Source organism: Nerophis lumbriciformis, linkage group LG27 (genome assembly GCF_033978685.3).
Source record: "Nerophis lumbriciformis linkage group LG27, RoL_Nlum_v2.1, whole genome shotgun sequence".
Taxonomy (NCBI): domain Eukaryota; kingdom Metazoa; phylum Chordata; class Actinopteri; order Syngnathiformes; family Syngnathidae; genus Nerophis; species Nerophis lumbriciformis.
This window is the reverse complement of record NC_084574.2, coordinates 29,550,890-29,576,939: the sequence shown is the minus strand read 5'-3', so window position 1 is coordinate 29,576,939 and position 26,050 is coordinate 29,550,890. Positions and strand designations below refer to the sequence as shown.

Below are 26,050 nucleotides of genomic sequence, written 5' to 3'. Positions count from 1 at the left end.
GTGCGGTGAACTGGGCTGGTGGGTTTTGGGGGGCTGACTGAGAGGGGTTTGTTAGGGAGATGTGGACTATGCTAAATTATAAACGGCTGGGGAAGGTGTGGTGTGGAGTGCAATGGTGTGGATGTGAATGTGTTGCAGTACGGTCAGAGTCAAAGGAATGGCTTCAGGACAACTCTGTAAATGTCCTTGAGTGGCCAAGCCAGAGTCCAGACTTGAATCTGATTAACCATCTCTGGGGAGATCTGAATATGGCTGCGCACCGATGCTTCTCATCCAACCTGATATAGTTTGAGAAGTGCTGAAAAGGGAATGGGCGAAACTGCCCAAAAATAGATCTGCCGAGCTTGTTCAAAAAGTCTTGAAGCTGTAATTGCTGCCAAAGGTGCATCAACAAAGTATTGAGCAAATGCTGTAGAGACTTATGTACATGTGATTTCTTATTTATTTCTTATTTTTAAATATTCCATCCATCCATTTTCTTCCGGTTATCCGAGGTCGGGTCGTGGGGGCAGCAGCCTAAGCAGGGAAGCCCAGACTTTCCTTTCCCCAATATGTGAAAATATATGTTAACATGCAATGTATTACATTATTTGGGACAGGTTTATGTAGTTGCATCATGTCTTTAATATGTTTGCAATGTGGTGTAAGTTGATTGGCATAAGGTTTTTCCTTGGTCTGACTCTTTCTTGGTGTTCTCCTGAGCTGAGAAGTCGATATGACATTTCTCTCTACATTTTATTTGAATATCTCAGAAAAATATTACAGGACTATTCAAGACTATCAGAATGTCTTGGCCACCTTATTTGTCTCCATGAAATTATGTATTGTCAAAGGAGTGCTGCACCACTTCCAACTTCATCCATGATAATGAACAAGTTCCTTATTATTTGATAATACCTGTTTTTGTCAATCACAACCGCCCATAATTATTTCTTATGTTGCTTTTTTAAACATGTTTTGATGGAAATTGTATCTTATTTGATTGTGAGAAAGGAGAAACCTAGTGAGTATTTACAATACAAATAAATCATAAAATGTGTTATGTAAAAATTAGTACTCTCAAATGATTAAGCTTTTAAATTAGATTAATCAAACTTTTGAATTTGGATGAATCATGCTTAATTACAGGTTATTACTCACCTGCATAATTTGAATCAACTTACCCCAATATTTGGGTACAAACAAATTTTTTTTGTCAGAATGTCATACATACAGGAACATTTTTTAACTGTTTTATTTCAGTGATTGTCAAACTGTGGTACGCGGGCTATATCTTGTGGTACGCCAAAGAATCACTTAACTAAAATAGTGTTTTATTTTCCTATATGCAAACTGTGTGCACTGTTAAAATGGCCAACATATTCAATATACATGTTAAATAAAACCTCTGCCTAGCTTTTAATAAATACTAAGGCTTACTTCGTTACTCTATTTTAATGGTGGCCATTTTGGTGGTGCTTGAAGAGCCAAGTGTTTTCCGAGGTGGTATTTGGTGAAAACATTTTAAGAACCACTGTTTTACTTAAATGTACACCGTTTATTTTTTCAAAACTTAGTATCTGTCTTATCTAAAGTCCAGTCAGGGTGTATTTGCTGGTGAGCACACCAAATGGAGTCTCCACTCTCAGCTTTGCACTGACCTATGCCTGATCACTGAACATATAACAACCCAGCACCTTTCAGGTAACCTTCTGCTCCTCTCAAAATAATTTGTGTGATTAATCTGTGTACGTACATGATTAATGGTAGATTTTTTTTTAGTGATTAATCACATGAGTTAACCTAGTTTTGACTGCCCTATTAACACATTTATGTGCCTACACTGATTTTACTTTCTCTTCCAGCTGATGAGTCAAATATTGATGAATAACGATTAATATTGTATCCCATTGTATCCCATTGGGTTGAGTTTTTTTCTTGCCCTGATGTGGGATCTGAGCCAAGGATGTTGTTGTGGCTTGTGCAGCCCTTTGAGACACTTGTGATTAAAGGCTATATAAATAAACTTTGATTGATAATATTTTATATAAACTGAGCTCAGGGGATATTTAAAATATCTTAATAACACAATAGAGATTTTTATTTTTTTTATTTTTTAATCAATCCAACAAAATAATACACAATAATACAATTCCAATTCCAAACCAAACCCGGCCCAGCAACATTCAGAATAGCAATCAACAGAGTAATTGAGAGGACACACAAACATGACACAAAACAATCCAAAGTAGTCAAACACAAATTAATAATATCAACAACAGTATCAAAATAAATAAGAATTCCAACATAACAGCGATTAAAAATCCCTCATCTACATTGTCATTATAGCCATTTATAAAAAAAAAGAAATAAACACAAACAACATATAACTTAAATACATCCACTTATATGTGAATTTGTAATCAGAATTGTCATTCAGCTCATATCAAAGATAGTTTTGTATTTTCCTACCTAGGTTTCACAAGACCAAAGATGATACTTTTAACATTCAACATTTTCATGATGTGGGATTTCAATCGGTTATGCCTTTTTCCAGAGGTGTGGACTCGAGTCACATGACTTGGACTCGAGTCAGACTCGAGTCATGAATTTGATGACTTTAGACTCGACTTGACAAAATGTAAAAAGACTTGCAACTCGACTTAGACTTTAACATCAATGACTTGTGACTTCACTTGGACTTGAGCCTTTTGAATTGACATGACTTGACATGACTTGCTACTTTCCCCAAAACCCAAAGATGAAAAAGTTATTCGGGAGCGCTCCGTATTTTTCATTGTGTACTTGTCTATCAGCGTTGCGTGTGTCAGCTGGTGTGGTCTCAGTACAACAGCCAATCAAATTAGATCTACTTTGTTTTCATCACACAGCATTCATCCAATCAAATTGCAGGACAACCAACGAAGAAGACATGTCCAAACCACACGCCAGTGAACAAAAAATGATACCTAAAATAATTTTGTTTGGGTATAAAAATTACGAGGTGGTCAACACAAAACGGTTTGCAGTATGCAACACATGCGGTTCGAAAATTACTGATGGAGAGGCAACAACTTCCAACTTCGTCCGGCATTTGAAGTTGCACAAAGAACGGTAAGTTTTGAATGTAAGATAACGTTTATTGGCTAAGTAACGTGACTTTTATTTGCTGTGTAGTTAAATCAGTGAGGCTGTAAACTCACTGCTAACGTTATAAAGTTATTGCAAACACGGGAATCTGTTGCAGTTCACTACCTTATTCATACTTTTTGTTCAGTTATTTTTTTTAAGCAGGGTTACGTTAGTCAATATATCACACGTAACGTTAGACGGTGGTCAGCAGCACCGCGTATTTTAGCCACCTAAAAAAAGACAAAAATAGTCAAATAAAGGTCAGTTAAAATGTATACTATATTATGAATATGTGTACCGTTTTAGCTAGCTTTCTGACATACTGTTGGTTGTTTACCTCAGTGGTCCCCAACCACCGGGCCGTGGATCGATTGGTATCGGGCCGCACAAGAAATACATTTTTTTTCTTTTCTTTTTTTAATTAAATCAACATAAAAAACACAAGATACACTTACAAGTAGTGCACCAACCCAAAACAACTCTCTCCCCCCTTTTGTTCTGGGCATTGAACATGAAGACTCTTCCTTCACTGTTCCGAGTGGCCATGAGAGTCTTGGCAGTGCCTGCCTCCAGTGCTCCAGTGGAGCGAGTTTTCAGCCATGGTGGCATCATACTACGCCCCCATCGTGCACAAATGACTGACAGACTCTTGGCTAATTTGGTCTTTTGCAAATGCAATGCAGCATAGGGCCCTAGCTGACATATAAAAAGTACAACTTTTTTGTTATGTTCACGTATATGTCATGTTTTTTCAATGTTAACACTTTTGTACAAATAAGTACATTTGCACTTTATTTTTCAATGTGTTTGTTCTGTAAAGGAATGAGTTAATGTTTAAAATGACTGGTTAATAGTGCTATTATAAAGTGCAATGTCAGCACAATTTTCTTTCCTGCAATTTAAAATGCACTTGTTTTAATAAATAAATACAGCGTTTGAAAAGCATACACAATCTGTGTTAATATATTAGTCTGTGGTTAAAAGGACTTGAAAGGACTCGAAACTCAAAATGCAGGACTTAGGACTTGACTTGAGACTTTCCAGTCTTGACTTTGGACTTGACTCGGGGCTTGCCTGTCTTGACTCGGGACTTGACTCGGACTTGAGGGCAAAGACTTGAGACTTACTTGTGACTTGCAAAACAATGACTTGGTCCCACCTCTGCCTTTTTCACTTGCTGCACTGGTGTATTTTCTCCTTCGTTAGGGCCTGATGAGAGAATAAGGTCGGCTTTGTAACTTTTGCTACTACACTCTGAAGCAAATTGAAAATTGTTTGGCCTTTCCTTGGCCTTGTACTATACTTTTATTTTACATTTTCTCTGTGCTGTGTTGTTCATGTTTACTGCAGGGGCTGGAGTTTTCTTCTTGTCCTGCTCAGACGGGGAGCAGATCAGTTATCTGTTTGACTGTGTCGTCGGTGGCATCACCCCTAGCAAGGTCCCACATGGGCTGCGGCCTTCCCTGCCAGGTGAGCGCTCACATGCACACGTATGATCGGTTACTGCCTGTTAAGTGTTTGCATTTGTCTCGGGTGCCATGCTAACGGAAACACCACATACTTAAAGCCCTAAAGGGTCAACATATGATTACTAGGTCAAGCCTTTGCGCGTGACTTGTGTGAGATTGTTGTGTGCCGCAATGTTCACATGCATTTCTAAGACACTGTGACAGGGTGACAGAGGAAGTAGTGACAGCTGACCAGAATGTAAAATAAAGATCTGACATCACCTTTTTATAGAAACAGACATGCTTGTTCCACTGTGGCAAATATGTGTGAACAACCACCGGAAGAGACCTCCTGCACCGTCACCATCGGGCTATTAAAAAAGCTTCTCACAGTTGAAGCATTGCAACTTATCAAGTATTGTACAATTCTGGCCTTGATCCGGTTTATTGTTGGGGGCGGCATGGCGTAGTGGGTAGAGCAACCATGACAGAAACCTGAGGGTTGCAGGTTCGCTCCCCGCCTCTTACCATCCAAAAAAAAATCGCTGCCGTTGTGTCCTTGGGCGGGACACTTCACCCTTTGCCCCCGGTGCCACTCACACCGGTGAATTGAATGATGAATGATAGGTGGTGGTCGGAGGGGCCGTTGGCGCAAATTGCAGCCACGCTTCCGTCAGTCTACCCCAGGGCAGCTGTGGCTATGAAAGTAGCTTACCACCACCAGGTGTGAATGAATGATGGGTTCTACATGTAAAGCGACTTTGGGTACTTAGAAAAGCGCTATATAAATCCCAGTTATTATTATTGTTAATGTAAATATTTGGGGTGTCTGATATTGGCTTGCATTTGAAATCTCTGATATAAGCTTTAATACAAGCAGTCCTGCAGTGCGTTTAATTGTGCAAAGTTCGACAGTAAGTTAACCGTAAAATGTTCTCTAATAAGGACATACGTTTGATCTTTTCTTGTATTTTAGTGAAGCCATTTACAAAAAGTAAACATGGTAGGCTATAGGCTACTAGAAACTAGCAGCTACACAACAGCTAACTAATCACACAATAGCACGCAAGCTAGACATAAGAAATAAGTGTCCTTAATTGAAGAATATTGCGCTCTAAAACATGGCATTTGTCAATAAAAACAAGTATTAAATATTTGTAGTTGCATATTACTTACATATGCAAAGTCACCTAGGCAGAAACATATTAGAAAGTATCCAGTAACAAACGTTTGTGGATCATTATATTTTTCACCAGTGTAATGAATTATTGTTAAAACAAGGTGGCGGTTAAAAACAAGTTACTACTCCACTTCAATTTAAAGACAGCTGACTATCGATTTCACTTGATCAAGCCTTAAATATGTACTATGATTTGTATTGATATCGTTTTGGATTAATCTCAGTATGGGCCAAGGTTCCAATATTGGTATTGTATCGGAAGTGAAGAATTTCCAATCTGGATACACTACTATAAACTATATATTCAATATACATAACATGGTTTAAGCGGTAAAGAATGGATGGATTAATCAAAATACATGAGAATGTTTAAAGGCACTAAGATTCATCTGCGAGCCAGAGATGCAGTCATCAAGAGACACATCTGGCTTGCGAGCCAAAGGTTCCCTACCCCAAGTCTACAAGGTGGTCGAATGTCTGTTCAGCGCTGCTTGCAGCTTTCATTATTATTATTTTCTGTTATATTTGTTATTTATTTACATTTTTTATGTTTTGCCAACATAAATAATACTAATGTTTTGCCCATTTCATATGGCTAAATTAGGTATAAAAGCAGCAAATTGCACCTACAATAAAAACATGGTTATGGGTTGTTATCGCTCTGACAACTTCAATAAGTTTGTGCATTATTATGAAGGCAAAACATTTTATGCATACCATATATTATCATATATGTTTTATTATTGCATTATATTTGATCAGATTGTGTACTGTAGGTGTACCAGATACAGTATGTGGTGTACTTTTCAACCTAACTACCAGCGTGAGCTGTTTTCACATTTTACTACCCGAACTTAAGTAAAAAATAAAGGACGTCTACCGCGGGGGCCTCACAGCATTCACTGCTGTTATAATTAGCATAGACTAGCAATGTTAGGAAGGATGTTAGCTGACACCTTTCGTACTGTAGTGAAGAAACTAGGCTTCAGCACGTTAGGCATTAGCTGTTACAGAACACAGGCACACATCCAAGGATTGGGTTGTTGTCACTTAGGCACACACGGACACACACACACACACACACACTGAACACTCTGACCCACTGCAATCTACATGAGCACGCACATGCTCAGGTTAACATTATTCTGAGTTCATAATCAGAAATATCCATTTTGTAGAAACATGAATTCAATCTTTTGTTAGCAGTGATTTACAATAAGTTATTGTTATAAAGGATGATACTGTAGACTTATTTCTGGCATGTTAGATTTAAAAGCCTCTTGGAATGACCAGCATAGTAAACACTCTCAACACGCACCAAGATCGGTACTTGATACATTTCCTTTGGTCTTTTTTTAGATTGGAATTTAGTTTAGTGGACTGACATGAGGTTATTTAGGCACATCTCAGCTATAATGATTGGACAATATTATGCTAATATTTTTGACATACAAAAATGTGAAGATGCTTTCCAAACTATACATGAAAAGTAACTCACATTGGCACACCTTTGTGTTGTTTTGTGGAATGTGATAGGAAGAGCTTACTGACACTTAAAGTGTATTTTTATAACATAAGTGTTTTCCATATATTCATTATGAATGTGGCAGCCTGCCACTCTTGAATTTGCACCGCCACAAATCGATTTGCTGCTATCTGTTTGCCCTCAGTCATAAACACATTATAACACAGCTGGTCTGCTGCAGAGAACATTTAATTTGTAGCTCTAAATAGGGCTGCATGATTTTGAGAAAAAAAACTACCGGCATTTGCGATTTTTATATTGTATACATAAAATGAAAGTACTGTAACCATTTAAAAGGATGTAAAGTTATTTATCTTTACTGTAGAATTGTTCATCATTGTACTGTAATTGAAAGGTAAATAACTTTTTTTATTCTAAATAAATAAACAAACAAAAAAATTAAATTAACTTTCTGTAAGTAAAAATGTAACTTAAAAAAATATTGAACATCTTAAAGTGCATTATTTTTTCTCAGCTGGAAGATGATTCCCGTGCACGGCCACCGCTGCTGCTCACTGCTCCCCTCATCTCCAAGGGGGTGAGGGGGATGTGTCGAATGCAGAGGATAATCTCACCACACCTAGTGTGTGTGTGACAATCATTGGTACTTTAACTTTAACTATGTCGGACATTGTCTTTTTGTTTATCGCCATCACGTGAGTCGTCTTTCTACCCGTTTGAAGCGAGAAACGAAGTGCTGCGGGGCTCATCAATTCTGATTGGCGAACATGTCTGTCATTGAAAGACTGGTGACTGCGGAATAAAAAACAACCAAACCCTCAGCCTCTTGGTCACGTAATCGGACTACTTTAAACCTCAATGTCCATTAATGATGCAGCCCTAGTGCGAAACATTACGATCTATGTTTTTTACCCACTTTTTTACTTACTTTTTGCAAATGTGTCACACATTCCACCATTACATCACCACTATTAAAAAAGGTCATGTTATGATTTTTTTTTCTACATTTAAAACACTTCCTTGTGGCCGACATAACATGTAATCATGGTGCTTTGGTCAACATTTTGCATACAGCTTTTTGACTGTCTCTTCAGAATGCGCCGTTTTGTGGGCTTCTATATTTACAAGCCTCCATATAGACTGTGTCTTCTTCTTGTTAGCCAAGTTTTAGTTTTTAGCACTTCCATATTGAGTCGACTGACAGATATACGTTGAAAGTACAGTACAGGCCAAAAGTTTGGACACACCTCATTTCAATGCATTTTCTTTATTTTCATGACTATTTACACTGTAGATTGTCACTGAAGGCATCAAAACTATGACACCTGTGAAGTGAAAACCCTTTCAGGTGACTACCTCTTGAAGCTCATCGAGAGAATGCCAAGAGTGTGCAAAACAGTAATCGGAGCAAAGGGTGGCTATTTTGAAGAAACTAGAATATAAAACATGTTTTCAGTTATTTCAACTTTTTTTGTTAAGTACATAACTCCACATGTGTTCATTCATAGTTTTGATGTCTTCAGTGACAATCTACAATGTAAATAGTCATGAAAATAAAGAAAACGCATTGAATGAGAAGGTGTGTCCAAACTTTTGGCCTGTACTGTATATCATACTTTTTATTAGAAATGGCAGCAGCAGAAGATTTTAGCATGCATGTGCATGCCCGAGCCAGTGTGTCCCACAACAAGAGGATAGAGGAAAAATAAGGAACTTACTGAGTACAACTTTGGACTTTCAACTGAATAAAAATGGCTGACTTGCGCAAAGCTCAGCGGGTAAACGTCTACCATATATGGGGATATTGGCTGATGTAACTAAAGCAAAGTACGTCTAAAGCCCCGAATTCACAACAGCTCGTTTGGAGCAAGTTTTGAACAAAGGGAGATTGTTTAATAAATATGGTTTGATTTAAAATTTTGGGGAATTACTGAAATCCCAAATACACAAAAACGGGTAACGGATAAGAAACGTTGGTTTTGCGCTATAAAAATAAAATGGGTTGTTAGGTGTGGCTTTTGTCTCTCAGATAACACGGCTAACAATTTACTGGTGTAACGTCCGCTGTAGCTTTAATCCGCTTTGTTTGTCCTTATTGTTCACAATTTCATAAGTCATGCGTTCTTCTCTGTGTCAATGCAAAAGCAGAGACTCTCAGCACTGAGCCAGCATCAACAGAAGATCGGATCAAGCAGGAGACTTCAGAGCTGGAGAAAAGACTCAGCATGCTGTCGACTTGCAGCCTAGCAAGCAGCACAGGTACATTTGTATTCTGTCCACATCATTATATCCACAATTCAAACTCAATACCTATGTGTTCTCTTTGAGAGGTAGAGCAAATTATGTTTTATTTACCCGCCGCTTTTATACTCTCAGTCAAGTGACAACGTTCCATGAGTCATATATGCTTACATTTATCAATCAATCAATGTTTATTTATATAGCCCTAAATCACAAGTGTCTCAAAGGGCTGCACAAGCCACAACGACATCCTCGTTACAAAGCCCACATAAGGGCAAGGAAAAACTCACCCCAGTGGGACGTCGATATGAATGACTATGAGAAACTTTGGAGAGGACCGCATATGTGGGTAACCCCCCCCCCTCTAGGGGAGACCGAAAGCAATGGATGTCGAGTGGGTCTGACATAATATTGTGAGAGTCCAGTCCATAGTGGATCCAACATAATAGTAAGAGTCCAGTCCATAGTGGGGCCAGCAGGACACCATCCCGAGCGGAGACGGGTCAGCAGTGTAGAGATGTTCCCAGCCGATGCACAGGCGAGCGGTCCACCCCGGGTCCCGACTCTGGACAGCCAGCACTTCATCCATGGCCACCGGACCTGTGCCCCCCCCTCCACAAGGAAGAGGGGAGCAGAGGAGAAAAGAAAAGAAACGGCAGATCAACTGGTCTAACAGGGGGGCTATTTAAAGGCTAGAGTATACAAATGAGTTTTAAGATGGGACTTAAATGCTTCTACTGAGGTAGCATCTCTAATTGTTACCGGGAGAGCATTCCATAGTACTGGAGCCCGAATAGAAAACGCTCTATAGCCCGCAGACTTTTTTTGGGCTCTGGGAATCACTAATAAGCCGGAGTTCTTTGAACGCAGATTTCTTGCCGGGACATATGGTACAATGCAATCGACAAGATAGGACGGAGCTAGACCGTGTAGTATTTTATACGTAAGTAGTAAAACCTTAAAGTCACATCTTAAGTGCACAGGAAGCCAGTGCAGGTGAGCCAGTATAGGCGTAATATGATCAAACTTTCTTGTTCTTGTCAAAAGTCTAGCAGCCGCATTTTGTACCAATTGTAGTCTTTTAATGCTAGACATAGGGAGACCCGAAAATAATACGTTACAGTAGTCAAGACGAGACGTAACGAACGCATGAATAATGATCTCAGTGTCGCTAGTGGATAAAATAGAATGAATTTTAGCGATATTACGGAGATGAAAGAAGGCCGTTTTAGTAACACTCTTAATGTGTGATTCAAACGAGAGAGTTGGGTCGAAGATAATACCCAGATTCTTTACTGATTCGCCTTGTGTAATTGTTTGGTTGTCAAATGTTAAGGTGGTATTATTAAATAAATGTCGGTGTTTAGCAGGACCGATAATCAGCATTTCCGTTTTCTTTGGCGTTGAGTTGCAAGAAGTTAGCGGACATCCATTGTTTATTTCATTAAGACACGCCTCCAGCTGACTACAATCCGGCGTGTTGGTCAGCTTTAGGGGCATGTAGAGTTGGGTGTCATCAGCATAACAATGAAAGCTAACACCGTATTTGCGTATGATGTCGCCTAGCGGCAGCATGTAAATACTAATGAGTGCAGGGCCAAGAACCGAACCCTGAGGAACTCCGCACGTTACCTTATCATTTAAAAGCTTGTGTGCTGAATATGAAACAAGTATTTTATCAATGAATACATCACTTAACAGGTTTTTATGGCTTTGTCCTCAGCTTCCACCTACAGCTGCAGCACATCTGTCGCCGGGGACGACCGCAGCAGCATCTCCAGCTCCTCTTCAGGCCAATCGGACACAAGCTACGGAAGCAGGCTTCCTTTGTGGGTGGAGCCGTTTGTGAAGTTGCACCACTCCAGTGAGACGGCGTCAAGCTCTTCCACGCTGAGGCCCTTGACCAGCTCAGATGACCGTCTCTTTGCTGCTGTAATGGGATGCCGAGCTGCGTCCTCCACCCAGCCCCATCCTCGGGGTCTCCTGGACAGCGGGCGTCAGAGCTCGTTAGACAGCGGCATTGGAATAGCGACCGGGAGCTCAGGGAGCTTCTCTTCCTATACAGGAAGTCTGGACATGGCCCCTCAGGTTGCGGGAGAGGAGTTTGGCTCCATGACCAGTCTGCCTGCTCCTACTCCCCCAAATCCTCCTCCCTCACCTTGCCAGGCCACACCTTTCCTGCAGCATGCCATTCGCCCATTTTGTGCCACGAGGTGCAGCTTTCAAGCCTCCCAAAGTGATGAGTGCCAGAATTCGAGCCCGCGCTACGATGTTCCCAGGAGTCTCCTCCAGACCTGGACCATGAGGAACACGTCAGCTGTTAAGGGTGCTGATGGGCGCAGAAGTCAGGACCAAGGAGTGACTGGAAGCTCAACAGCATCGAAACTTGGGCGGCAGACTTCAATGCAGCGCTCGCTCTCCTGGGGCAGTGAGAGTGTGCCCCCTGGAGGCAGTGGGGAGACGTCTACCCCTCAGCCGATGTTTGTGCTGGGAGAAACACAGGTAAACTCAATGTTCTACAACAACATCAATATTCACTTAACAGCAAGTTTTTTATTTTTATTTAGTTGTCTGATTTTTTTTAAACAATTCTACTACAGAAACAATGTGTTCTACATCTGCCAGCACTGTCCTTTCTGTGTGGATCCTGCATGTTCCTACTGGCTTCCTCCCACAGTCCAAAAACATGTTAGTTTCATTCAATCAATCAAAGTTTATTTATATAGCTCTAAATCATGAGTGTCTCAAAGGGCTGCACAAGCCACAACGACATCCTTGGCTCAGATCCCACATCAGGGCAAGGAAAAACTCAACCCAATGGGCTACAATGAGAAAACTTGGAGGGGACCCCCCCTCCCCGGGCGACCGGTGCAATGGACGTCAAGTGGATCGTTGATCGACGAGTGGATCATTGGAGACCCTTAAACTCTCCTGGAGTGTGAATGGGTGAAAACTAGATTAACCTTGTGATTGATTAGTCCTCCGATGGAGTTGTGAGAGCTTTGTCATGACAGCCGCATGTCTTGTGATTTCTGATCTAGTGCGTGTGGGTGTATGTAAGATGTATGTCTATATGCTCTGACAGCAGCTGGGGGTCAGATAGTTAATGAGTAGTGATGAAACCAGCAGAAACCCTTCGAGAGTGTGACCATGTTGAGTGAATTACTAATGGCCTTTTTTTTTTCACTTTCTTCACTCTGAAGTATCAATAATTCAGTCTGGCGATAGTGAAACTACTTAGTTTTTGGTAAATAAGAGTGCAAACTTCTCCAATGTTTTATTTATTAAGGGTAAAGAGAACAGCTGCCGCAGTATTAATACTTATTCTTCACTTGACTCTTGTTTTTGCACAGTGCTTTCATGGTTTCGATAACTACATCACACCTGAGCAGTGGCGCTCTGCAAAGAGTTTAATGATGCAGGTAAGATTTTTAGTTACTTATTCAACTTCAGCATGACGTCAAAAACAATACCGTCTGTCATAAGTAAAGTTGCTTTCGAGAATAAAACCGTGACAATTGTGCTGTGCTTTCAAGGAAGTATTAAGTGTTTCTTGGGGGCTACAGTTTTTATTGTACAGTGAAGTGTATCACGGTTAATAGGAATTCTTATTTATAAATCAAAACAGCATAACAAAACTGTTTATGACATTCTAAATATATATATTTTTTTAACATTGTTAGAACCCTCTGGACATGAAATAACAACCCTATGATCACATTAACACTCTTTTTGGCCAATATAGTGGACATAATGGAAAATAAGTTATACTGTATTGTAATGTATGTGACTTACTGTACAGTAATATATGTGCACACGCATACGCACACATACTTTATAAAGACAACCACTAACCTGTGAAAATACTGCAACTTGTTTGATAATGATTTGCTGTGCAATATTAACAAAGTACCTTAGATTTGTTATTTTAAGTTCCTTTAGCCAATCTGAAAATACTTAATTTAGGCCAAAAATACATAACATTTCCTTGCTGCACTTTTTTGGGGGTATTTTGCCCCAAAACATGTGTTCATAATCAACAATCACATAAGGATTGTGGCTGATGAACACACGTTGTTCCCTTTTTCTGAGCATTCTCGATAGTAAAAAAAAAACCCTGCTAGTTTAGTAAGAGGCGGCTAACAATGCAGGTAATGGGGAATCATCTATTTAGCCTATAATGTGCTGTTATAACGATCCAAAAATGTTTTATATACATGCTGTGATGAAATGTAGTAACAGACACATCCATGATACCATGTGATATTTACTATACTATTACTGGCACTTCTTTCCTGAGCGCATTGATGTCACAGAGCGCATAGCAACTTAAACTACTTTCGTCAACAACAACCTCCTGTGTTTGCGACCACTAATGTCAGACTTTGTGAAAGCCTTGTAGTGTTTTTATGTAATATGGTAATAAAACTTCAGCGCAAATGAAAATACATCTTCACCGCTTTAATCGTAATTTCTGCATTTAAGAAACATCTGTATGACTTAAGCTCCAGACTTCTTCTGTTTGTTTGAGATTGCCATTGCTGCCACAAGTGGCGGAATAGTGTATAATAAGTACGGCTGTTGCTCATACAGACCACGTCTGAGAAACAGATCTTGTTTGGCGATACTCTATAAGGCGCTCGTGGTTCAACAATGGCTAAAAAAATACTGAAATAAATGACTCCCCATTACCTGCATTGTTAGCCGCCTCGTACTAACCGTTTTTTTTACTATTTAGAACACAGAAAGGGGAAAACCATGTGTTCTTGTAAATGATGTGCAAACTTCTAAAAAAAAAACGTCCCCTTAAATAGGCATATTTTTGACTAATAATATAAATGTTGTAAAATGCAAAACAGCAAAGAAAATATTTTTGATAAATATTTTGAAAAACCGCTATAGAGTAGAGACGCAAAATTTTAAGCGCAGTGTGGCGATTGACTACTGCAGTGTACTTTTAAGCTGTGTTGGCCAAATTACTTAAAAAAATATAAAAAAGTAAATGATTAGAGATAGAGTTACTCCTTCATAAATGTAATCAATTACAGGGAAAGTAATAACGGCGTTACTTTTTGCATTGCACTAACATTAGCAGTGCTCAGGTTAACACAACATAAGAAGTGTCCTGGCTTGTCCACCAGAATTATAGAACAGGGGTTCTTAACCTTTTTTGACCTTGGGGCCCACTTTTCCACTATGGAAGAGCCTGTTGCTCCTGATTTTAATCATATTTAATAATTATATCTAACCTACTTACCGATTACAACCTTGTCAAATGTTGAAGAGGTTCATTTAGCCTACTGATGTGTATTTATAAATGGTTGCTTTATATAGGCTAGTAAGACCTTACTAGCCTATATAAATCAAACACTTATAAACCTTGTCAAATGATATGAAACCATGTGTTAATCACAAAGATTATTTTCAAGGCTTGGGTCTGGCTGATTACAAAAATATATATAGTAATCAAATATACTGCTAGAAAGGGACTCATAAAAAACAAAAAAATACAAGTGCACAGTGCTAAAATAAATTCTAAATAAATACATAATATCAATATATGTTTCTTAAATAAACTGTAAATAAAATGAAAGTGCAAATAAAATACAGCGTTACCACTTTAGTCATAATTTTTGCATTTAAGAAACATCTCTATCACTTAAGCTCCAGACTTCTTCTGTTTGTTTGATATTGTCATTACTGCCACAGGTGGTGGAAAAGTGTTACAACTAAGTACCACTGTGGCCCATACGGACCACCGCTGAGAAACAGATATTGTTTTTTTGGCCCTCAAGTGGGCGCTCGTTGGGTTAAGAAACAATGAAGGGGTCACCATGACAACAACAGAAGCACTACAGTATCTTCCTTGTTTTGAGCCGGTGCATCATGAACATTATCCATCCATCCATTTTCTACCGCTATTTACAAAGACAAAAGTCTAGTATAGTTACTCACATATTTCATGGCAATGGGAGAACAGATCACATTTTGAGACGAGTCAGTATAAAAAGTGTGTTCTCATCACTAGCTTGAAAATTGTCAGCAGTACAAACCCATCCATTTTCTACTGCTTGTCCCTTTAGGGGTCGCGAAGGAACACAGAAATATATATTTTAACTAGAGATGTCCGATAATGGCTTGTTTGCCGATATCCGATATTCCGGTAACTCTTAATTACCGATTCCGATATCAACCGATACCGATATATACAGTTGTGGAATTAACACATTATTATGCCTAATTTTGTTGTGATGCCCCATTGGATGCATTCAACAATGTAACAAGGTTTTCCAAAATAAATCAACTCAAGTTATAGAAAAAAATGCCAACATGGCACTGCCATATTTATTATTGAAGTCACAAAGTGCATTATTTTTTTTAACATGCCTCAAAACAGCAGCTTGGAATTTGGGACATGCTCTCCCTGAGAGAGCATGAGGAGGTTGAGGTGGGCGGGGGTGGGGGGGTAGCGGGGGGTTATATTGTAGTATTGTAGCGTCCCGGAAGAGTTTGTGCTGCAAGGGGTTCTGGGTATTTGTTCTGTTGTGTTTATGTTGTGTTACGGTGCGGATGTTCTCCCGAAATGTGTTTATCATTCTTGTTTGGTGTGGGTTCACAGTGTGGCGCATATTTGTAACAGTGTTAAAGTTGTTTATACGGCCACCCTCAGTGTGACCTGTATGGCTGTTGATCAAGTATGCATTGCATTCACTTGTGTGTGTGAAAAGCTGTAGATATTATGTGATTGGGCCGGCACGCAAAGGCAGTGCCTTTAAGGTTTATTGGTGCTCTGTACTTCTCCCTATGTCCGTGTACCACTCCGTACAGCGGCGTTTTATTAAGTCATAAATTTAACTTTTTGAAGCCGATACCGATAATTTCCGATATTACATTTTAAAGCATTTATCGGCCGATATCGTCAGTCCGATATTATCGGACATCTCTAATTTTAACCATAAGAAAATTTGACGTTTGCTTCCCAGGTTGGCAACTCTTCTTCAAGTCCATGGCCCTCTGCAGATCCACCAGGTGTGTTCGTGCAACAGTGTGATGTGGCTGTGACAGTATGAAGTGTGTGTGTGTGACATGTATGTGTAACATCAACATGCAGACTCCATACTACGACGTGTGAGAGAAGAACACCATGGTAGTCAGGATGTAGATCGGTCCTCTGTTCCAGCCTCCCCTGTCACACTGAGCATGGCCAGGCCAAAGTCGACATGCGGTAAGAGTAAAAGTTGTACCGGCAACGGTATACACAAGTAGTGTAGTACCTGCTTGTACAATAGTGTAGTAGCATTCAAGGAACTGTGTGTATTTCACCGACAGGCACGTTCCAGTCTATAAGTGAAGTTCCAGCAGCTGCCTCGCAGGACACTAAGCACCCTCTCAATTATGTCAACATCCCAACTGCTAAAGCGAACATGGATCTGACAGAGCCAGACCTGCAGGAGCCTACTTTATCTCCAGTTTCCAGTCCCAGCTGTCCTGTCACAGGTATTACATAAGTAGAGCATGTTACCATGTACTGTGGGCGTGTAGAGAATTACTTCTGCATGTACAGTACTACTACAGTACATTCAATCTATAGTGCGTCCAGAAAGTATTCACAGCGCTTTACTTTTTCCACCTTATGTAATGTTACAGGCTTAGCCAATTCCAAAATGGAATACATTCGTTTTTGTCCTCAAAATTCTACACACAATACTTCATAATGACTGTGTTTTTTTTTTTTTAGAATTTTAGCAAATTTAAAAAATACTAAGAAATCATAAGTATTCACAGCCTTTGCTCAATGCAAATCATGTCCAACCAGCTGAATTTACCACAGGTGGACTCCAATTAAGCTGTGGGATCATCTTAAGGATGATCAGTTGAAACAAGATGTCCCTGAGCTCACTTTTGAGCTTCATGACAAAAGCTGTAAATACTTATGTACATGTGATTTAATAAAATTGTAAACATTTCTAAAAAAAAAAAAAAAAAAAAAAACTTTCTCATTGTCATTAGGGGTATTTTGTGTAGAAGTTTGAGGACAAAAGAGAATGTATTCTATTTTGGAATAACAAAATGTGGAAAAACTGAAGCGCTGTGAATACTTTCCGGATGCACTGTATATGAATACTTTAGACTTAGACTTCCTTTTTATTGTCATTCAAATTTGAACTTTACAGTACAGATAAGAACGAAATTTCATTTAATTAGCTCATGGTAGTGCAGGATAAAAAAAACAATAAGGTGCATATATAAATAAATAAATAGGTTACTGTACAGATAAATATATTGCACTTTTTCACATGTGTCCACGTTTATGGATGTATGTTATATTGTCTTTTTTTATTCCAGCGAGTTAATCCATTTTGGGGGGAGTTGAGGGGATTTTTATCATAATAATACACAACTACATTTGAGGTTAACGTGCACATTACTATTCACAAGCTTTGAAAATATGATATTGGAACTCAGTGGGGTGCAAAAATAACAAGTTGTGTACAAGGTAAATCTGCATTCTTCTCCTGGATAAATATTGATAAGGTTTGAGCGTGTGCAAAGCATTGTGCAGCGAAACACAAGTTAGGTCAACTCTGTGAGCAACCTTGACAATAGTCTACTGTTTTGCTTTTTTTTTAGCTTAGGATTGTGCGATTTGGCATAAAAACTAAATGTCAGTTTTTTCCGATGCACAATTGTTTAAGTATATAATGGAAATAATAAGTACATATGACAAGTTATGTTTTTTTTCCCGTTAGAGTGCAAGTGTGGACTTGTGATGCTCGTACTCGACAGTGCTGGAGATTTAGTAGTGACATAAAAAGAACGCAGGGATAACTTCATGATACGCTACTTCTACATCATGTAGAACATTCATACGTCTGAACAGTTGTAAATGTAGAAAAAGTTGTAAATGTAGAAAAAGATTATTTTCAAAAACATTTATAGATGTTTTTGATGATGATGATTATGATGGCAGAGATCAATTACCTGTACCATCAACCCTTTGTCATCACTACTTGTTTCTGCAAACAAGTATAAGAAAAAAAATATGGAAAACAAGAAAAATGCTTCTACCGAGTGCCACAACACTTTGACTATTGGCCAATAAGGAACCCAATAAGCTTTATGATGAGTCCAAAAATGTTTTTTGCTTTAAAGTTAAAAAGTTAAAGTACCAATGATTGTCACACACACACTAGGTGTGGCGAAATTATTCTCTGCATTTGACCCATCACCCTTGATCACCCCCTGGGAGGCGAGGGGAGCAGTGGGCAGCAGCGGTGGCTGCGCCCGGGAATCATTTTTGGTGATTTAACCCCCAATTCCAACCCTTGATGCTGAGTGTCAAGCAGGGAGGTAATGGGTCCCATTTTTATAGTCTTTGGTATGACTCGGCCGGGGTTTGAACTCACAACCTACCGATCTCAGGGCGGACACTCTAACCACTAGGCCACTGAGTCGGTAAGTATGTCTTTAACTTTAAAGACAGGCTGGTTTTGACATTTTCATCAATGTTGTTTTTTTAACTTAAAAGGACCGTTGTTGATTTTCATCAACTTTAAAAACAATTCCTTGTGTTCTTTGATCTTTATTGGATCTGCTTTGCTGTTATTTTTTCTCCAGTCACTTTATTAACCTACTCTCCGCATATGTGGTTTGTGTTCCTTTTAGATTGCAAATGAAACCGTGCCACACTCTCTCTCGAAAAAAATAATTAATCTTGTAAAAATTGTTACACTGCAAAAAAGAGCTGACAAAATATAAAATAAAAAAATAAAAAAACTAGTGAAATTATCTTTCCACTTGATAAGACATCCGAAATTAAGATGTGCATATCTAGAAATTAGCAGGACTTTAAAGCTAGAAAAAAAGTATTCTATTTTGAAATCAAGCATTGAACTTGGAATTCTGGAATTTAGCGTCCTTGGGATGTTGCAGAATTAAGATTTTCTATGTGGGAAAAACCAAAATATCTTACTCGAATAGTTATTGTCCCAATTTAAAAAACATTTGACTCGAAAAGACAGAAGTTATTTATGGGGAAATTAAGGTTGTGATGTAAAGTCAATGACTAAAAATAAGTAACTCGCTTTTAAAATTAAGAAACTTTCGAGATAAACATTTTTTAGTCTTGGCAAGTAGCAAATGATTTGCAGTGTAAATATGTACATTTTGTTTCTTTCAGACACAAACGCAAATAAGAATGATCTAGATCAGGGGTTCGGAACCTTTTTGGCTGAGAGAGCCATGAAAGCCAAATATTTTAAAATGTATTTCCGTGAGAGCCATATAATATTTTTTAACACTGAATACAACTAAATGCGTGCATTTTTAAGTAAGACCAACATTTTTAGAGTATAAGAAGTCTCTTATTATTTTTAATCACATTGTTATTCTGAAGCTAACCAATAATAAATAGAATACTTCTCACCATTAATGCGACTTCTTGAACAGGTGCGGTAGAAAAATGGATGGATGGATTAAAATGCATGAGAATGTTTTATATTTTTAACGTTATTTTTAACACTATGATTACCAGTGGAATTATTCATTACTTATCGTGTTAAGGAATGTCTGCTAAGATTTATCTGAGAGCCAGATGCAGTCATCAAAAGAGCCACATCTGGCTCCAGAGCCATAGGTTCCCTACCCCTGATCTAGATTACACTCGCTCATTATCCCATCGATTCAGTCTTTTTTATCAACATTTATGTCACTGCATGTTGCACATGTGTTGTTATGCACATGCCACCATTAGATATAAATAATACTCATAGTAAGCCTTTTTCATTGGATCATCCAACATGTACTCAGTGGTGAATGTTGACAAACCAGTCCTGTGTAAAATGTTCAAGAAGTACAAAGAAGACCCATGATAAACATTCAGAATTTATTTCATCCATCCATTCATTTTCTAGATAATCTTACTTATATCACCATGTGAAATATAACTTACTTCACTAATTATTATGTATTTATTTTTATTGTTATTACTTATGGAGTATATTGTGAATACATTGAGAACATGAAGTGAACAAAAGTTTTAGCAACGGCTATATAAAGGAAAAGGGATAGGATTCATTCATTAATTGTTTTCATTTATTTATTTATTTCAGGCAATGACATAAAGTACAAAGTTGACAACACATAATAATATAAATTATTATAGTGCAAAAGGTAATGTATAGTATGTAATGCATGATTGTCCAGTTTTGCCTGAAAGGGAGTGGGAAGAAGATAATGTATTTAATCCCACCCCCAGTTCTCTATTCAGTGATTATTCACATGAGTTTCACTCTTACTTTGTTCAAGGATTATAATACAGATGTTGTATCATTGTGGCATTACCACAGGTAACAATAATTATTACACTGTAACAATAATTTGTATCAACAATGTAGGAATAATGAATATAGCAACAATGGTAATAGACAACATAGCAACAATGGTAAGGAAACATTGAGCACATGTTAACACTTTGAGACAGAGTACAGCAGCAGGTCAAATTAAAGACCCTCATCTCTATATTTGAACCAGACCCCATGTTTGTATAATAGTTTAAATCGATTAATAGTTTGGCATTGCTTGTGTTGCAAGTCCAGTTTGTTCCATAGTTTTACTCCGCATACAGACACACAAAAACGTTTGCGAGTGGTTTGAGCTCTCGGCAATAAGAAATATCCAAAGCCTCTCAAGTTATGAGCCTGCACTCGTCTTATAAAAAAAACGTTGTAGATTAGGCGGCAATAATTTGTTAAATTCTCCATATAAGATTATTAATGTATTATATTTAACAAGGTCATCAAATTTGAGCAACTTTAATTGCATAAACAGATTATGAGTATGTTCTAAATAACCAACATTGTGAATGATCCGCACTGCTCTTTTCTGTAATATGATCAGAGTATGAATTGTGTTGTGGTAAGTATTCCCCCATACTTCAACACAGTATGTAAGGGAAGTATGGAGATGTAAGGATTAAATAACCTTTTCGAACATGTTGAATAGAGGAACTGGAAATTGTGATGTATCATGTTGTATGCATGCATGCATGTTCCAAATGAACACAAATTCAAACTCAAATGTTGTGGACAAATCAACAGGGAAGTATTTATTTTATAGACATCCCGGCAGGTGGAAGGGCATGAAACGAGAAGGAATAACCGCAGCGTGTGGGATGCCAGACAAAAGTACGGCCGTCAATCTGTCACCTAACAAATGAGCGAGTGTTAAAAAAAAGACCCCAAAATCCCGCGATCGGAGACAAAAGTCATCATAAGTCCCCTTTAACAATTAAATAATTATAATAACAAAATACATTTTGTGAAGGCTTACAGTTTGGTTCTTTAAAAAAAAAAAAAGTAGCTTTGGCAGGAAATCCCTAAGGAATGTAAAAGTAATGAACTTATTAATCATGATTCTTCTGTCCCGCCCACCCAGAAGAAAGGATCCATCAGGTTCACCCTCATCAGCAACGTTGCCATGGAAACGTCTCCAAGAGTGGCGGCGGAGCACACTCGGGGCTGCCAGTTGACTCAGACGGACAGCAGGCGGCGAGGGCCACCACGCTGACTTGGATGACACGTCACTTCTCGCAACTCCCTCGTATTCCAAAGTCCTCGTAGAACAAGCCATTCCAAGTACAACATGAAGAATATCACGTGTGGGATTTGTGTTGTGTGGATGCTTAGATCGGAATTTATAAGTTTGCAATCCAAGTATTTATCATGGGTAACACTTTAGTATGGGGAACATATTTCACCATTAATTAGTTGCTTATTAACATGCAAATTAGTAACATATTGGCTCTTAATTAGTCATTATTAAGTACTTATTAATGCCTTATTCTGCATGGCCTTATTATACAACCAGTAAGCCATTAACTAAGAGTCTTCCCTCAATAACCTCAGAATTATTGCTTATTAGTAACCCTAACCCAGTGTTTTTCAACCACTGTGCCGCGGCACACTGGTGTACCGTGAGATACTGTCTGGTGTGCCGTGAGAGATAATGTCATTTCACCTAATTGGGTTAAAAATATTTTTTGCACACCAGTGATTATAATCCGCAAATAATGTGTTGTTGTTAAGTGTCAGTGCTGTCTAGAGCTCGGCAGAGTAACCGTGTAATACTCTTCCATATCAGTAGGTGGCAGCAGGTAGCTAATTGCTTTGTAGATGTCGGTAACATTGTTTGTCGTGATCACAATATGCAGACGACAGCGGGAGGCAGTGTGCAGGTAAAAAGGTATCTAATGCTTAAACTAAAAATAAACAAAAGGCAAGTGCCGCTAAGAAAAGGCATTGAAGGTTAGGAAAGGCTATGCAGAACCAAACTAATACTGAACTGGCTGCAAAGTAAACAAAAACAGAATGCTGTACGACCGCAAAGACTTACAGCGTGTGGCGCAGCAGACGGCGTCCACAAAGTACATCCGTACGTGACATGACAATCAACAACAAAATAGGAAACACTACACAGAGGAAAACCCCAAAAAACTCAAAATAAGTCACGGCGTGATGTGACAGGTGGTGACAGTACACCTACTTTGAAATGAGCTATAGTGATGCATGCTTGGTTATGGTTTGCATTTATATCCAACAATTACGAGAACTACTTTTTACTGTCAATATCGGCTGCTGAGTTTAATTTTTTTATGTTTTCCGCTAGTGGTGTGCCTCGGGATTTTTCCAATGAAAAAAATGTGCCTTGGCTCGAAAAAGGTTGAAAAACACTGCCCTAACCCTTATATGTTCCCCTAGTGCCCAAATAACTCTAAATGAAGTGTGTGTTACTTAGAATATGTTCCCCATACTAATGCATGTTAATAAGCAACTAATTAATGGAGAATATGTTCCCCATACTAAAGTGTTACCTTATAATGATATATCCTTTAGAAGCAGCGTCCTCTGCAGTGGACATTTGTTGGCTCTTTTATCCGTAACTTTGACTAAAATAAATAAACCAGAAGACAGGGGTTCTCAGCAGGACATTTTGTCTTTTTGGCAGTATGGTCCTCTACATCTGCTGAGGTCCTCTGAGCAGAAAGCGCCAACTATTGAAATGTTTCCACTTTAATTTGTTTAGCCGGAATTTACTTCAACGGCGTGCCTGTTAAAGCCTCGCCCCCCCAGCTGACATTGTGTGGAATTGTATCGTTCATCACTAAAGCAGACCCATGGGCCCTCAATTGTGTCGTATGTTTGACTTTTTGGAGGAAATCATTCCACATCAGAGCTTCACAGTGTTAGAGTTATGTGTCAGGTGGTGATGAATGCAGTGGAGCGGAGCGAGCGATCAGTATTCATCACAGCAGTCCATGCCTGCTAGATGAATTGTACGGCGCACGCGTGTGATCCAATTTCCTGCCCACCCCTCTTGATGGTATTGAGACAAACCGGCTAATATTTGACGCCAATTTACTTTTATGGCTGTCTTGAGGGGGAACCTCATGATGCCTTGTCACAGGAAGTCGCCACTTTCCCAGCAGCCGTTTGCTGGTGTCACCGCGGGGACACATTTCCCTGACAAGGCTTGTAAATAGCAAATGCTTTAATTCTTGCCAACTATATTAAAATATATTTTTCAAATGTATGTTGTTGCCGACTTTATTAGAAATGTGTGCAAGGTTTTCTGCTCCTCACTCACTCACTTTTTTTTGGTTTTAATGTTAGGTGAATTCCAACAGAAGGAAGACAATAAGTCAACAGACTGAAGGCGAACACGTGCACACCTTTATGGCCACTGGGTGGAGGTTAGACACATTTCATTGTTTCAAGGCTTCCTCTGTTCGTTATCCTCTTTTTAAAGGTGAACACTCATTCGTTTTAAATAATTAGAGCAGTTTTCATTACCTGTAATTGTGCACATTTTTTTCGTCAATTGACTTAATTCATCTACAACTACAACTCAACTCGTTTTTTAATCTAACATTGGTCAACTTGCAGGTGCAATTTCTATTTGATTTGTCAAAAGTTTTCAACATGGTTGACCATTATCTTCATGTTGGACTTCTCTGGTAAAACTCATCGTCAAAATCGGTATCATTATGTCAATGGTTGTCAATCCAGTCTAAGGTTAGTTGATTGCGGTGTTCCACAAGGTTCCGTTTTAAGTCCACTTTGCTTCCCTAGTTTAATTCAAAGTTAAACGCTAAAGTACCACTAATAGTCACGCACACACAAGGCGTGGTGAAATTACTCTCTGCATTTGACCCATCCCCTTGATCACCCCCTGGGAGGTGAGGAGAGCAGTGAGCAGCAGCGGTGGCCACGCTCTGGAATCATTTCGGTGATTTAACCCCCAATTCCAACCCTTGATGCTGAGTGCCAAGCAGGGAGGTAATGGGTCCCATTTTTATAGTCTTTGGTATGTTTGAACTCACAACCTACCCATCTTAGGGCGGACACTAACCACTAGGCCACTGAGCAGGTCTAACTCACTCACAATTACAATCAAACAAATCACAATTAGTGATTTACTTCAACTTTGCTCATTCTGTCATGTTTATCTCTCTTATTTACATTCCAATTCCGATACATAACAGATCAAATATAATTTAAAAATAAAATGTATTGCTATCCAACAATGGTTCAATAACAATAGGTTTATTCTTAATATGGAAAAAAAATCATGACGTATGCTGTTAAGTACAAAATATGGTTTATTTCACTTACCTGAATTGCTTACTCATTTTAGCGATGGACGTCCACTAGAAAGAATGAATGTATTCTAATACCTTGGTCTACTCTATGGATGGACCCTGATTTTACTATTTAAAACACACAGTACAGGCCACAAGTTTGCACACACTTTCTCATTTCAATGCGTTTTCTTTATTTGTTATGACTATTTACATTGTAGATTGTCACTGAAGGCATTAAAACTATGACACCATTGAAGTGAAACACGTTTCAGGTGACTACCTCTTGAAGCTCATCGAGAGAATGCCAAGAGTGTGCAAAGCAGTAATCAGAGCATCGGGTGGCTATTTTGAAGAAACTAGAATATAAAACATGTTTTCAGTTATTTCACCTTTTTTTTGTTAAGTACATAACTCCACATTCATAGTTTTGATGCCCTCAGTGACAATCGTCAATGGGTCATGAAAATAAAGAAAAGGCATTGAAGGAGAAGGTGTGTCCAAACGTTTGGCCTGTACTGTATATTGATTTTATTTGTGAGAATTAATGGCTGTTTGGTCTGTCTACAAATGAATCAATTGTTTTTCATTTCTAGTTGGAAAAATATTTTTTTCCACAATTGTTACTTCCCATACTGGATTATGCTGTCGTCTACCAAACCACTACCAACTCTATCCTCAAACCTTTCAATATTTTATACAACTCCTTGTGCAGATTTGTCTTGAGATGTCCCTTTAGTACTCACCATTATCTTATGTACAAGTCTGTTCATTGGCCTATCCTAAACCCAGGTGTCACTTTTGTTTTATTTTCAATGTATCCACTTAAATGTTCCATTGTACTTAAAACTGCTTTTATACATTGCTCCAGTCTCTCAGACACACTGTATGACTAATTCATTTTTTGCAGCCACTAAAATGTACTTTAAAATATATTAATCTTTCTT

The 26,050-nt window shown here is 38.6% G+C and overlaps 1 protein-coding gene across 3 annotated transcripts in view; it reads left to right on the top strand.

Moving 5' to 3' along the window:
• Positions 1-24,486, top strand: part of dok7b (docking protein 7b) — a 51,456-nt gene extending 26,970 nt beyond the window's left edge. For 2 of the 3 annotated variants that reach the window (XM_061988204.1, XM_061988206.1), the window contains 8 exons: positions 4,462-4,581; positions 9,374-9,484; positions 11,190-11,968; positions 12,820-12,888; positions 16,450-16,495; positions 16,578-16,691; positions 16,796-16,963; positions 21,902-24,486. In XM_061988204.1, coding sequence (XP_061844188.1) covers positions 4,462-4,581; positions 9,374-9,484; positions 11,190-11,968; positions 12,820-12,888; positions 16,450-16,495; positions 16,578-16,691; positions 16,796-16,963; positions 21,902-22,086 — 1,592 coding nt within the window. In that variant the 3' untranslated portion in view covers positions 22,087-24,486. The remainder of the gene's footprint in view (positions 1-4,461; positions 4,582-9,373; positions 9,485-11,189; positions 11,969-12,819; positions 12,889-16,449; positions 16,496-16,577; positions 16,692-16,795; positions 16,964-21,901) is intronic. The other variant, XM_061988205.1, reaches the window with a different exon arrangement.
• The last annotated feature ends 1,564 nt before the right edge of the window (positions 24,487-26,050 follow it).